At 39.9% G+C, this 15,942-nt stretch overlaps 1 protein-coding gene across 7 annotated transcripts in view; it reads right to left on the bottom strand.

Annotated features, from left to right (window-relative positions):
- CNOT1 (CCR4-NOT transcription complex subunit 1) overlaps window positions 1–15,942 on the bottom strand; it is a 59,013-nt gene that overhangs the window by 40,680 nt on the left and 2,391 nt on the right. For all 7 annotated transcript variants that reach the window (XM_081921080.1, XM_081921084.1, XM_081921083.1 and 4 more), the window contains exons 2-9: window positions 11,964–12,236; window positions 6,241–6,348; window positions 4,840–4,938; window positions 4,329–4,397; window positions 2,975–3,029; window positions 1,737–1,940; window positions 678–846; window positions 147–273 (exon numbers count right to left, since the gene is read on the bottom strand). In XM_081921080.1, coding sequence (XP_081777206.1) covers window positions 147–273; window positions 678–846; window positions 1,737–1,940; window positions 2,975–3,029; window positions 4,329–4,397; window positions 4,840–4,938; window positions 6,241–6,348; window positions 11,964–12,065 — 933 coding nt within the window. In that variant the 5' untranslated portion in view covers window positions 12,066–12,236. The remainder of the gene's footprint in view (window positions 1–146; window positions 274–677; window positions 847–1,736; window positions 1,941–2,974; window positions 3,030–4,328; window positions 4,398–4,839; window positions 4,939–6,240; window positions 6,349–11,963; window positions 12,237–15,942) is intronic.

Here is a 15,942-nt window from a genome sequence, read left to right as displayed (position 1 = left end):
CTGGAAGTCATTTAACCTTTCAGTCATGCTTGTTGCTCAAGATCATAGGAATTAAGCGGCTCCAAAATCTTCTGTGTAAACATCATTCAGTAGTTCTGTTTAAGTTATATTCAGTTACAACACCTCTCAACACAGAGGACACTCACCTGCAAAGGAATGCCGTCTGCCAATCCTGAGTGTGTTCGAGCCATCATTCCCAAAACTCTGGCAACCTGGGCAGCAGTGACCTCTCCCACACCAAACTGAGTGATGATGTTGCGACATTCCTCCACACTAAAAAGGTAAGTCACAATGACCTCCACAAAACTTAGTATATAATTGTTTTCTATCAAGTATGTCTATTTTAGGGAGTATTACTGATACTCAAGTTAGTACATTAAGCTGGACTAGGGTGGAATCTACGTGTATATAAAAACCATTCTGAAAATACTTTTTAAAAAAGCGTTTTTAAAAATACATTGAATTTTCCATGAGGCTCACTATCGCCACCTAGTGTGACATTGTATATTGCACTTAAAACACACTAAAAGTTTTATTTGCAGCTGAATAGCTGTCCTGCGACCTCCAACAGCCTTCTCAACTGACTTAACTTGCCCTTTCATTTCAATGGGGATATTCAAAGTATGACTTAAGAGTCAGGAGATCAACTCCAAATTTCAGTGAATTTATCTACATACCTTGTACAAAAGCCATAGCCAACTTCCTGCATGAAGTCTGCAAGAGAGCTCTCCATCATTGTTTTTGCTATCCCTCCAGAATCAGGCAGGATCCTGTCCATTAGAATGTCCCGTTTTTCAGGGTATAGGAGTGGTGCAAGCACCACAGGGCAACGTTCCTGGGGAAAATCTGAGATCCCAGAGTATTTTAGTATTTCAGAAGAACCAATGACCAACACAGAACCCCAATAATCATTTGTTACATATTGTGAAAATCATGTTATGACCAAAGGAGTTTTGAATTAAAAGGTGTTTATGATCACTGTCTTGGAATTCAGAGACACAGAAAGCAATTTATTTTATACCCCAACTTTTGGCCTACTTACTGTCCTACTGTGACATTTCAGCTATTTAGATACTATATGACCTTAGTTGCATACCATGGTAAGTCATACTTAATGCTTTACCATGAACATGTCTCGCTTGGCCCCTCTGCTCCTTCCCACACATGCTGGGAGGAAGCAAACAATTATCCCAGGGCTTAATATTATGACCAAACCAGCAATTATGGTTCACTTTGCTCTCAACAAGTCATGATTATAGCCCATTAAGGTGTGTGCACAGTAAACTATGGTTTACTATGTTGTGCAAACTGGGCCTCACAGTACTGCCTCCATTACATCCTCTGGATTGTAACAGCAACATTCCAAAGCACCTTGAAACTGCCACAAGTTTAGACAGGAAAGGGAAGGGGAAGGCTAAGATAGTAGGACCAGAGAAGCCCAGGCCAAAATTTCAGAGGGGTGGAAAGCATCAATTTATACCAAACCCCATCCCATTTCTAAATGGAGTGCCAACAATAATACCCTTGGTGGTTCTAAAGCTGTGATAGCCAAACTTCTACCAATTATAGTATCTGAAAGACATACTGTGCAGACAATCCTATAAGGATCTGCATTAAGATAATCGTTTCAGGATCCTCGTTTCTTTTCTAGATTACCACCCAAATGTTTACCCCCCACAAAAATCTATTCCTTTTAGAAATGGGTTTCAAATAGATGTATCAAATACAATACTTGCCTCTACGTAATGTTTTGAGAAAAGCGTCAATCTGTTCCTGTCCAACCCCAAAGGCTCCCTTCTGTCCAAAAAGAAGATGGGATAGGAGGAGGTGCAAGACCTCTATTGCAATATCTTGGAAGCCACCTTCTTGATTTCCACTGACGTCTGCGTCAATGTATGAACGCAGAAGATCAGGAAGTTTCTGTTTAATAAACTGAGCAGCTTTGAGAGAGAGAGAGAGAGAGAGAAACCGAAAGCAGTTAACTAAATTGCTTTTTAAAAAAGTTTATGCATCTGCTCTTCTGGTTTATCAACAGCACTTGCCAACTGCTCTGATCGTCACACAATAAGTGTGACAGTATATAGACAGTTGCATACTAGAACAACCAGTCAGAATAACTCAGCACCACCCTGCCTTGGAATGCAACCTCACTTGATGCCACCTTGCATTTCCTTACACTGTTTGGTACAAGCACAAGAAAGGAGAAGTGGAAGCTGGTACTTCTCCGGGCATACATGCTTGGCTTTTTCACCAATTTCACTTTTTCCTGCTTAGGTTGCACCTAAAACTTGCCCGCCCTATCATGACTCTACTCAAATTCTAATGGTGATCCAGCTATAACCTCTATTACACCCTAAGAATTTTTACTTCCAAATATACTTCAAACAGGACTAACAAGTGGCTCTAGGAAACTCAGATTAATGGAAAAATTGTTGCTGTAGTTACCTCATTTAATTAAGAAAGAAGGGAATATTTTGGATCAGTGACCCGCAGATCAACTACTTTCAGAGTCCAGGTCGACAGAACTGACATAAGGAAGCAGATTTCATATTTCTTAATTACCTCTTAAGATTTTTTGGGTGGGTGTGTTGTATTAGATTTATATTGTGAGCTCAGAACAGCTTACATATGGTTCCCATGTTGTCTTCCCTTTCTGTAAGTGCTCAAGGAGAGCTGTATCTTATGTCTTCAGAACATTCTATTAGCCACAAAGATCAGGCAAGATTTTCAAGATCTGGGGTGTTTCCCCTCCCTCCAAACATCAGTGGAGGCAACTACAAGGATGATCCCTGAATGAGTTAACTGGACCTTGTACTGTGGTCCCTTCTGGCCCTTGGATTCTACAACTTAAGCAACTAGATCCAGGAGAAGGATGAAAACTAAGTCTCCTACAGACAACTCAGGTATCAGATTATACTAAAACTGAAGTAAAATATGGTATGTGTGTCTATAATACTATACAAATTTATCTTACCAAAACCTCGTAGATCTGGGTTGAAGGAGTTTAGCAAAGCAAGGCCAAAAATAACCTACAAATAGAAGAAAGAACTGCATTATCACCTATCACATACATAGTCCAGCTGTCTGGCAACTAGACTGGCAAAGACAAACACCAGAGCTGAACTCTACTGTCCTCCCCACAACTTTCCTCATCCCACTGAGAGTTTAAAAAAAACCCACTATGGATGCCCATAAGGTGGATTAGGAATTGGAGGATGACATTCTTGGCAGCGCTGCTACTCTAAAGCAAGATGGACAGGAAATCATTGTGACTAATGCCACACCTTATTTAATATGGTTGGAACATTTCCAAGAGCACTACCAGCTGTTAACCTTCCTCAGATTCTGTCAGGATGTCAGTCCCTCCATAAGATTCCTATTGGGGCCAGTGCTTTTAATTTTGTTTATAAATGATCTATATTTAGGTAGCCAAGTTCAGAGCCAACGTCAAATTATTCAGGGCATTAAAACAAAATGGTGCTCCAAAAGGTCTTCTCCAAACTGGGTGACTGGACATTTTAAAAGGAAATGCAGTTCAGCATAAAAGAAGTGAAAAGTGATAAACAAAAGCCTATAAAAAACCACTGATGAGATCCAAACTGAGAGTGACCAGGAAAAAGATATTGGGGGTTGTGATGGACAGTTTGATGAAAATACTGGTGTAGAGTGCAGCTGTTCTGAAAACAGCAGATTATATATTGATAAGTGTTAATGTTTTATGCTTTTGTTTATATTCTGTTGTTATTGTTTGTTTTTTATGAAGAATAATTGTTGAAGTTACAAATTATAAAATTAATAAAAAATTATTTACAAAAAAATGAAAACAGCAGATTTCATGGGTACAATTAGAAAGGAAATAATTATTAAAACTATCACTATCATAGTGCCTTTACGCAAATCAATGATTTGCCTGTGTTCAGAGTAGCGTGTAGAATTCTGTTCACCACACCTCAAAAAGCATATTGTAGAGCTACAAAAGGTGCAGAAAAGGGCAAGTAGCATGATCAACTGAAGGAACTCCCCAGTGAGAAAGAGTTTCAATGACTGGGGCTAGTTGGGGGGTGGGTGTGAGGTGGTGGTAAGGACATGATAGAGGTCTATAAAATTATGCATGCTGTTGAAAAAGTCACTGGACAAATATTCATTTCTCATTCATAATACCAGAAGTCAGAGTCAGACAATGAAGCTGAATGTTGAGATATTCAGTTTGGACAAAAGGAGGCATTTCTTCACATAAAAAGCATGCAATGATGGCCAACATTTTTAATGGTCAGACTAAAAGGGAATCAGACTACTTCATGGAAGATAAATCTATGGACTTAACCCACCTCTTGAACCTTGCTTAATTTGATAACTTTGCTCAGCTGAGTGAATAGATGGGGTGACGGCTTAAGACTCTGAAAGAAAAAAGTTTTATATATGAGATGCTTATGTTTACAGTTTAACAGAATACTGTACCAAGAAAAAGATTCTCTGTGTCATAAGTTCCTCTACAGAAAAAAATAAAATCAACTTCTGCTCATTAGTGGTACTTTCCAACTTCTCTGAAGATAGTATCTCATTTGTTGCCAAACTACCAGTATTCTCCAATTCCAGCATACAAAGTTCTGTAAATTGCTACAGAAGCCCTAATGAGGAGTGGATGTTGCAGAGCAAAGAAATGTAAAATAAGGCAATTACCTGGATATTTTATGAGTACAGAATTTACATGATGTAAATCTTAAAAACTCCTTTGTAATAATGAACATAGGTGTACATTTTGTAAAATTAGCTCACTGACACCTTAATAGGTTTTTATTTAACATTCTTGTTAAGAGCACTTTAAAACTGCATACAAACCTTTTGATAATGCAATGGATTTTCAATAGCATAGGACAGCGTCGAAATAAAATTTGGCTTTGTAATCAATGATGCACACTCCTGGATCAGAAACTGCGTCTGAAAAGAAAGGAGACAGCTGTAGCAAAAGTTTTGGTTGTTTTGGGGGAGGCACCTATGATCTAGTTACCAGATATTACCAGGATTTTGTTTCTGTAAGCATAATATATACACCCATTAAAGTACTTCAAACCGTCTTCTTACTATAGGATACGTTTGACAAATATTTTGATATCATAAAGATGAGATGGCAGATTAAACTATTTTGGTTAGTCTTTCAAGAAGGTGAATGCAATTCACAATTCTTCGTCATTACTGATTATGCCCAGCACAACAAACATCATCTGAATACTGTATCCATAGTAACAAAATAGAAGCTAATATTAAGAAATATTTTACAGAGACAAGCCAAACAAGTGACTTGACTTGTGACTAAACTTGTGACTAAAATTCAAGTTACTGAACTCAGTTACTAAGTCATTCAAAGCTTGAGAAAAATGAAGTTCCATCACACAAGACCTTAGGAACAGCAGTATTCAAAAGTAGCTCAACTCTTCTATTTTAACATTTCCTGAAGTTCACAAATCTAAAATGTGTTGGGATTATTTACATTTACAAGCCACTTCAGAAGTACTCGGGGATACAGTTATTTCCATTTATGAATAGCTTCCTATGAAGCCTCCTGAAGCAATTAATCATACCAACAATTAACACATATATGAAACAGTTCAAATACAACACATACACAGACTTGGCATTCAGATATGGCACTTCTATGCAACTTTTGTACTCCTAAGTGGGCTAAGCCAATCTGAAAAAAGCACAGGTCTTCTCTGGAGTAAAGCCTCTTTTAAACTCTCCCAGAAAGATGTGCTTACCTGACTCCCTTCCAGATTTCTACAGGGTAACAAAAACAATGTTTTAGGAAGTTTTTGAACTAACTGCTGGACAGAAAATCAAGCTATTTTTAAAAAAACTTAGGAACACAGGAACCTGTCTTATACAGAGTCAAGCCACTGGTGCATCTAACTCATTTTTATAGACTGACTGGCAGGCACCTTTGTAGGATTTCAGGCAGGAGTGCTTGGCATACCTGCCTGGAGATGCCTCTGGAGCATTTTATATGAAAAGCTTGTGCTCTATCAATGAGCTATGGGACTTTTATAAGAAGTGTTCTGTTGTAAACCTGCTGCCTGTTTTAAATGTATCCATATGTATGATGTTTTAGTAGTAGTTTCAATGCTGCTTTTACTGTATGTATTTTCACAATGAATTTTGTAAGTCACTACAAGATGGAAGCATCGTAGAATAAAAAAAATGTAAAAATTAAAAATCAAGAAATTCTTTAAGGACAAAATTTACCTGGTGGAAATCTTTACCGCTACTTTTACCATCGCCACTGAAATCCACATGCGAGAATAGACAGCGTAGTAAATGCCTGTCTGCCTCAGGGCCGTGCCGATTCACAATCTAGTTGCAAGAAAAACGAAAGAGCTGAAGCGAGGTACCATAGCATTTGTAACTACATAGAATCACAGAACTGTAGAATTGGAAGGGACCCTGAGGACCATCTAGTCCAACCCCCTGCAACACAAGAATATGCAGCTGTTCCTTATGGGGATCGACCTTCAACCTTGATGTTTATCAGCACCATGTTCTAACGGAGTGTTTCTACCACTTTCAGCTGCACTCTTAAGGAGCAGTAGCCACACAGCTTTCTGGCAGGGTCCATGCTAGTAGCAAAAAGGAGAAAATAAGGGAAACTCACAGAGTGTCCAAGTCACATTAAACTACAGTTTAAACAAGTTTTGGTTTAACATGACTGAACAGTGTGGTGGTAAACACTGCTCAAATACCACAGCGTCTGACTTCTGATGTCACCCGAACCTGGGCTCTTAGTTGGTTTCCCCCCCCCCCCAAAAAAAACTAAAGTGGCAAGCCAAAAATGAACTTTAATGTTCGTGGTTTGTCAGGCAACATGACAAGCCAGACTGAAGGGGGAAGCAAGTACAGCAGCAAGTGACCCTAGCAGTCTTCAAATGGGCCAATGACCCAGAAAAATAGGGAGGGCTTAGAACCACTTTCTAAAAATGAAAAGGGATATAATTTAAATTACTCTTGAATAAACAGAAAATCTGCTTGCTTTTAAAGTAGAGCATGTTAGCACTAAGCAAAAGAAAATAAAAAAGCAACCTAAATACAGTATATTGCAGAGTATGCATATAATTGAGGTAATTCCTGTTGAGTCCAGAATCGAAGATTTGTCATTTATCTGGGTTACTTATATTAAATATAAAAGCTATTTTAATACAAAGAAAGTTCTACGACCAAAAGCAGCATAAATATAACAAGAAGGCAACTGAATATTTTAAAACAATATTTTAAAAATTGAGAGGCCCAAACCACACCACTCTTTCAGAAGGCCTGAGTGAAACAAAAGATTTTACCTGGTGGCCAAAGGACCACATGAATGGGATAATACAAGCCTCCCAGAGATGGCTGTCTCATAAGCAGGGTATCACAACTGAAAGATTACCGCCCTCACTTATTTTGGTGGGGGCACCAGGAGCAGGGCCTCCAAAAGATCTTAAGGTTCAGGTAGGTACACAGCTTGCCATTTATAAACCAGCACTTTTAAATTAGCCCCGGAAACAGATGGAGAACCAGCGCAGCTGAACAAAGCACAGGCACAATATGATCAAACTGCACAGTCTTAGTTAAAACCTTTTAACTCCTGTTCTGAACCAACCACAGTTATTGGACCATTTTTACAGGCAGTCCCACATACAATGCAGTGCAATAGTCTAAACGGGAAGTCAACAGAGGATGGGCAATTGTGGCCAAGGTATCACCACTCAGGCAAGGTCAAAGCTGGTGTATCCACCAAAGCTGAGAATAGGTAATTTGAGTTGTAAGATCATTTGAGCCTCCAGTGCTGGATCAATAAGCACCCCCAGTTGGACACCTGATCCTTTAGGGAGAGTAGAACACCATCTAGAACAGGCTGAATACTATTCACCTGAATAGATAAACCAACCAAATAGGGCAGGCCAATTTTTCATACCAAGTGGGCAGCAATGGTAATTTGACAGAGCCCATGGGCTGCACACTGCCTTGTTGCACACATGGGAGCATGGCCAAATTTGATGCCCCCCCTCCCGCCAGCCTTCACACTGCCTTCATAAAGCTGCCTAAGTGAGACGCCAGGCTTTGGAAAGGAGGCATGAAGCTCTATAAGGGTCCTACAGTTCTCCCACCTCCTTCCCAAAGCCTTGTTAGCTCTTTCCCAGCTTTGGGAAGGAGGTGGGAGGACTCTTAAGACATGGTTACAGCCCTCAGTCTTCCTTCCCAAAGCCCAGCTCCTCACTTAAACAGCTTTGGGAAGGCAGTGTGAAGAATGGGGTGGGTCTGTGTCAAATGTTGCAGAGGGCTGCCAAAAAAAGCCTCAAGGGCTGCATGTGGCCCTTAGGTCATGCAATGGACCACCCTGAACCAATCAATACCTCTAATCTTCTGTGACTATGGGCAAGAGGGCTTCCACTTGCACAACAGGGCTTTCCTTGCTCTCCTCCTTCCACTACCCCCAAAATTGGCTGCAAGGGGAGGTCAGAAGAATCCCCAAAACAGTGCACAGGAAGGAGGAGGAGGATCATTCCATCTGGCAAGCTGCATTGCTTGTACTAATAGGGACATTCATCATAGTGTGATGTTCAATTCCACCCTGAACCTCTGTTTTTAAGAGTTCATCCAGTTCATTGCCATGCCCAAGCAGCGTGCACAGCCTCACTTGCATGTGATGAGCAACAAATATAAAGCTGAGTATCATCTTGAAGTGACACCTTCAAACAAATCTTCAGATGCTCTTTCTCAATGGTTTCATCAAGATGTTAAACAGTGTGGGCAGATGAATAGAACTCTGCAGAACAAGCATCAAGCAGTACCTCCCAAACTTAAACCAGACAGCTGAACTGAAAGGACATTATTATTAATGGCACTGAACACTACTGAGAGCTCCAGGAGAATCAACAAGGTTCCATTTCCCATCTGCCAGCAAAGATCAGCCTAAATGGAGGCTGTCTTAAAGGTAAAGGGACCCCTGACCATTAGGTCCAGTCGTGACTCATCTCGCTTTATTGGCCGAGTTGGATGCTCATCTCGCTTTATTGGCCGAGGGAGCTGGCGTACAGCTTCTGGGCCATGTGGCCCGCATGACTAAGCCGCTTCTGGCGAACCAGAGCAGCACATGGAAATGCCGTTTACCTTCCAGCCAGAGTGGTACCTATTTATCTACTTGCACTTTGACGTGCTTTCGAACTGCTAGGTTGGCAGGAGCAGGGACCGAACAACGGGAGCTAACCCCGTTGCGGGGATTCGAACCGCCAACCTTTTGATCGGAAAGTCCTAGGCTCTGTGGTTTAACCCACAGCGCCACCCGCGTCCCTACAATCTGATAAAGCACCTCTCAAATATTTTTTCCCTGCCTAAAGCTTCATAAAGGACACTGGAAGCTTATTACTGAGCAGCAGAAGAAGAGAAAGCAGCTTTTTGCCAGTGCTGTCTTTTGATAATGTGTGTGCAATGAATCACATATTGGCTGTGTTTGCACATAAACTGTGGTTAATGTTATTTAACAGACCATGACTCACCTCGCAGACAAGCAAACAAGTCACAGCTTGTTTACTTCGTATCAAAGCAGGTGCAGGGAACTGTGACGCTCCAGATGTTGCTGAACTACAACTCCCATCATCCCTGACCCTGGCCACTAGCCATGCTTACTGGGACTGACGGGAGTTGTAGTTCAGCTGGAGGGTCAGAGGTTTCCGACCACGTTCTAGATAATCAGATTCATCTAAGAATAATTAGAATGAGCAGGCCCCTACTCTCTTGATCACCTTGTGAGGAAGGATTTATTTACAATTTTCTTTTTAAAAAAATACTTACAGCCCCACACATCACCAAATGGACATGGAAATTTTATACAAAATATCAGTTGAAAACAATATATAGTTCATTAAAATCCTAAGCTAAATTCAGAAAACTAAACAAAATCACAAGAGCAACAAAACAGGAGTGCAGCAATACAGCAGAAGGGAAAGCATCCACTTGCCTGAAAGGCTTGGTAAAGAAGCATGTCTTAACTTGACACTGAAAATGTTACAATGACACACCCCAGAAGGGAGATAAATAATAATAATAATAATAATAATAATAATAATAATAATAATAATAATAATTTATTACTTATACCCCACCCATCTGGCCGGGCTTCTCCAGCCACTCTGGGTGGCAGCCCTCTCATTTGTCACTAGTATTCAGTTGTTTGGGGCTTTTTATATTATCATCTTAAGACTGGGCTCAGCAGCAAATTGGCAACCAGCACAAAATCTTTCAGGACCAGCGTAAGGTGAGCCCTGACAGAAACACCCAGCAGTAACCTAGCTAGCTCCTATATTATGTACCAGTTGCAGCTTCCAAACCATCTTCAAGGGGAATCCCATAGAGTGCACTGCAATAAACCGATAAGGAAACATTAGCCACTGGCCTATAGTTAATATCATCTGGATCCAGGCTGGGCCAACTTGTAGCTTCTTTTAAAGAAGATGCAACAGCTTATTTTGTCAATGAAGAAAGAGCAAGCGTGAGTTGAAGCACAGGGGTTTCCCTTATATCTTCTGCTGTGAATTCATTCAGCTTCTCTGCATTCACCTTTTCTTCCTTTAGACAGCTTTTGACTCCTTTACTGTTCAAAGGTCCAGCTGTCTCCCTAGATGGTCTCTAACTACTGAAGTATTTTGTAGTTGTTGATTTTTGTTTTTAGCAGCTGTCATCCTCAAATTCTTTTTTTGCATTGCTTATTGTCTGCTTGCAATATTAAAGTCTTATTTCCCCCTCCTACGTGCATATTGTATAGGTTTTTCATGTTTTAATTTTGGTCTATAATTGTTCTCCATATTATATACACTATAAAATGAAAATTTAAAACTTTACAAAAGAATCAGTTATTTAAAGACCTTAAACACAAAAGTTAAAAGGCATTTGAAAGTTGGATGTAAACAAGGATCAAAGTAGCATACTTCTAAGTAGTACTGAGTATAAGACCCTTCAAGTGAAGAAGACCAGAACACACCGTTAACCAAAAACCCTCTGCCAGCTTCAAAGGTTTGCAGAAAAACTAGGGCAGCAACAACGTGGGCATATGGTTGCCACAAAGATGTTGCCCTGAAGTAATTGTTCTTCAGGTCACTATACTTCATGCTACACTTCTTCCACATTTACTTTTTCACATCTCATCCAGGTTGAGAATTAAATGACATTACTAGCCACACTGGGCAGGAAACTGCAAACCTGAAGGTTCACTTCACTGTTTTCACCATCATTTCTACCACCAGTACCAGCCTCAATTCTTTTTTTCCCTTTTTTTAAAATCTAAACATTCAAAAAAGGAATGCAGACCTCGAGACAACAAAAAGAAAGAGGCAACTACTTTTGTAACTATGAAAAATACAAGCTTGAATGAACAATTTTCATTTAATAAGGAAAACAAACTGTAATAACACTTGCAATAAATTCACCCTAGAATGAACTAAGTATTGCCAATTTAATTTTGCATTAAATTACTACAAGACATTGCAAGAAGGTCAGGACAGGCTGATTTTAAATACTCCAAAGAACTCTGTTATAAACATGAAAATGAGCAATAACTCTACAGGACCACCGAGTAATTAAAGTCAATGTTGTAAATCAATTCAGGTACAAACAACAACAAAAAAGATGAAACAACAGGATAAATAAGATATAAAACTACTTAGAATTTAATAAACTTAACAATTGTCAACTCCCAGCAAGCAAAATATAGTAAGAACTTAGTGGTCTGTGGTGTTTTGCACTACAAATCACATCAACCAGTTAACATGGTCTGTGGTCAAAGCTGTAATCCACAACATCTGGAGATTACCAGGTTGGGGAAGGTTGTTCTAGCAACTAAACCAATCAAGCAGTGAGAAAAGGGAATATAAACAGTACAAACTAAGTTGTGGATACCCTTTTCATTTCTTTTTTTTAAATGGCATTAGTTATTGACTTACATGCTGTATTTCCTGCTGGCTGGCTCTGTAGTTTTTCTTGGTTAAATTGTCCACCAGGTAGCTGATTTGAGACAAGGCCAGCGAGAGCGAGTCAAGATTCATTGCTGGTTGGGGCGGAAGCAGGCGGCCGAGCCCGGCGCAAAATCACCATTATTCCCCTTTAGTCACCTCAGAGACAGGTTAATTTTTTTCCAGTTAGCCTATATAATCAATTTATGCTGTATGTTCAGCTCTTCTTTCCCAGTATTCTCACTCTGTTCTGAACCATGGCACCTGCAGGACAAAACAGCAATGATTATACATAATCTATTTGCTAGTGACTGGTCATGTATAACTAAACAATCGTAAATGTAATGATGGTACAGGCCAGAGTTTTATGGGAAAGCACTTGCTTTGCAAGCAAAAGGTTGCAGATTTGATAAGGCTGTTAAAGGCAGTTTGAACTATAGTTTATTTCAGGGGTCAGGAACTAGATCCGGCCCCGAGGGCTGAATCCAAAACTGCCACACCATCTGTGAACCACCTTCAAATGAAGAATCAAAGAGCACTCATAGTACACTCTGGATACTTTCCAGCCCCAAATTTAATTAAAATTGGGACTGCAGAGGAAGTTTATTCCGCAGAAGAATATTCTGCCACTTACCCTTCCAAAAGGAGGGCTTGTATTTGACATTGAATTTCAATTCAGCAATGAAAGCGAGTCAAGGATCGTCTGCATTTGGGAGCTAAAAGGAACAAGTGGCAGATCATGGTAATGCTCCCAATTGTTTCTCTAGAGCAGCGGTTCTCAACCTGTGGGTCTCCAGATGTTGTTGGACTACAACTCCCATCATCCCTGAGCTCTGGCCTTGCTAGCTAGGAGTGATGGGAGTTGTAGGTCAACAACATTTGGGGACGCACAGGTTGAGAAAGTCTGCTCTAGAGCCACAGCAGTACCTGCCCCACACCTGAAGTCATAGGTGAGCGTGGCATGGGAGAAAATTGTATTGAAAGTCAATCTGGGGCTACTGGTAGGCTTGTGGTTTATTCAAAGCCAGCATCATAAGCCACAGTCTGAAGTTGCCCTATTCAGACAAACCAACCAGAGTTAAAACTAACCACATTTGGCCCTGGTTTGGGCATAACAAGCCACTCCAAGGTGGAATAAAAAACAAGTGCTTTCCTCCTCTAGGTTGCACTGGAAGAGGGAAGTAGTTGCCAAGCCAAATAACACTAAAATCCCTGTTTAGTGTATTGTCCAAATACAGTCAATGAGTCCAATCGGAGCAAAAGACTATTTTATTCAGATCTATAGAATTATGAATAGTCTTCACTTGTTAATGAGAACACAGGAGTTTATTTACACTTTCAACAGCATGAAGTGTCATGTATAAGATGTGTACCCAGGTACCAACTCTGAATTATTGTTTTAAGCAAATATACAATTTTTAAAAATAATTTTAAATGATCTGTTCATTAGCATTTGCCTCTCTTGACGGAAGCTTATCATTAGGATTGTAGATTTCTTAATAGGTTATTGTCCTGCCAATATAGATTCCAAACTTATGAAATGATAAAATTGCTTCATGTTTACAAGGCAATCTTGAAATCTTCACCAGTTTTGCTTTCTATTTTTCCAGGCCACTTCCAAGACCAATGCGGAAAAGATTGCAAGGCCTGAAATTCTGCTGAAGAAAGATGATCATTCTGTAATATATGGAGAGAAGTGGCATTGATTTGTGGATGGACTGAATATGGGACAAAAGCAAAAAAAAAAAAAAAAAAAAGAGTCAGAGAAACAAAGATTTCATCCTGATGAAGTGGGCAATAGAGGAAGTGTAAATGAGATTGGTAGACGGGAGGAAAGATGAGACGTTTGGCTGTGGATGTACAGTGGTCCCTCCAGATATGAACTTAATTTATTCCAGGGGTTCATACGTACACCGAAAAGTCTGTATCTAGTTTCTGCGCACACACAAAGTTTCTGCGCACACGCGCGGCGTGACAAAACACTTCTGCACATCCGGTGAAACCTGGAAGTATACACTTGCGGGTTTGCTGCATTTGCAACCCGAAAGTTACGTTACCCAAAGGTAACGTAACCTGAGGGTCCACTGTACTGGCAACAATGACACATCCCAGTGGAAATATCAGAGAAGTGATGTGGGATTGGAGGGAAATAAATATTTTTTTGGGGGTACAGCTGTACAGCATTAGCATACAAGTGGTAGCAAAGCCACAGTATGTGATGAGGTTACCCAAAAAGAATGTACCAAGAGAAATAGCAGAGGGCCAAAAACAGAACCCTAAGGGATCCCTACAAACTGAGAAAGCAGAGGAAGACATTCCTCTTGTATGTTAGAAGTCTGATTGGCCTCAACTAGAAGTCAGTCATTTGGTGTCACTGGTGTCCCATGCTGTGGAACACTTTTGCAGCAGTGATTTGGCAGGCACCCTTGCTTTTGACTGTCAAGCATCTCTTAAAGACTTTTTAATGCCTATGCAATTGCTTAGCATTTTCTTGAGCAGCCAGTCATTTTAATGATTGTTCTGTACTGCTTTTAAAGGATTGCTATAATGTTGATGTATAAAACCCCAATGTTTTCTGAGAGCAACATATATATACTTTTCTAAATAAATAATGATTAGCCAGTTAGGAAGAGAATCAACTGAGGACAGAATCAAGGACCTAGGGCTTAAAGGGAATCACAACTTAATTGTGATCAGCTGTATCAAGGGGTGGCAGAGAGATCAAGGAAGATGAGAACTGAACAGAAACCTTTCCACTTGCCAAATAAATTATTTTCATGAAATAAACTATTTTCTGAAGAAGTGTGCATGCACACAAAAACTCATACCAGTAACTAACTTAGTTGGTCTCTAAGGTGCTACTGGAAGGGATTTTTTAATTTTATTTTCATGAGGGTAGCCAATATTGGTGAAATACATAGTGGGTAGTCAAAGTCTATCAAGGTTAGCCCAAATTCAACTAGGGAAATTTTAGCATTTAAGCAACAAGGTTTAAGACAAAGGAATCGGCTAGCTACACTACAATTTAGATTACAACAAAACTGCTTTCAGCAACTTAAGCATTAGCCACTCTGCACAGATACTAACCAACTGGTAGGACTACCACTCAAACTACATTGTGACACACAGGGGCACAAAGCCACCTTAAATAAATATATAAATCTAATTATCTAAAAGGCAGAATTGAGTAGCTTAGTATTCTCAAAAACTAACAGCATATTAAAATAAAAAATCAGGATGAATGTGTAAGATAAAACAAATTTAAATGTTTCAAAAGGGGGAGTGGGAGGAAGGGTGAAAGGAAGAGCTTCTTGAAAAATGAGAGCAAGATGAGAATTGCACACAAGTGGGAAACAAAACATGAGTACCCATGTTAAACTGATCGAAATGTCTAAATGAGCATGCAGCAGCTTCTGCCCCACCCATATTAGTTTATTGCCTCACGCAGTATCAAGGGTAAAGGTTAGTAGTACCTGTTGTGTACGTTGAACAAATGGAACTACGTACAATGTTGACGGATGTTAAATGCTTTAACCTGTATGATTTAAATATGGAACATCCTGAGTACAACTCGAAAATCACATAACTTAGCACTAAAGTTTGCCACCTACCAAGGATTACAAGGTAGAGCTAACTACAATTGTGCTGCAAAGGAAGCCAATACTTTTGTTGAATTTGATTGGGATCCTAAAGCTGAAAGAGCTGTTCCTCAAGATGGTCTAGCTAATTCATGGTAAAGTGAGATTTGAACCAGCAACTTCCTAATTCATCGGTCTGCTAAATCCACTCCTTTACACAAAAATTAGGCCTAAGTTGTTGGATCCATTATTGCCTCTAACTTGAGCCAAACCACAGCTATCATGGCCAGTAGCCACTGAAAGCCATTCAAATGAGTTGCCATTAGTCTCCTGTAGGAGCAGGTTTCAGTTTAACTATGCACTGTGTGAAGAATTACAGTGGTACCTCTGGT

This window comes from Podarcis melisellensis (assembly GCF_964234715.1).
Source record: "Podarcis melisellensis genome assembly, chromosome: 8".
NCBI classification, from domain to species: Eukaryota; Metazoa; Chordata; class Lepidosauria; order Squamata; family Lacertidae; genus Podarcis; species Podarcis melisellensis.
The sequence above is the reverse complement of the archived record's forward strand: the minus strand, read 5'-3'. Positions and strand labels throughout refer to the sequence as shown.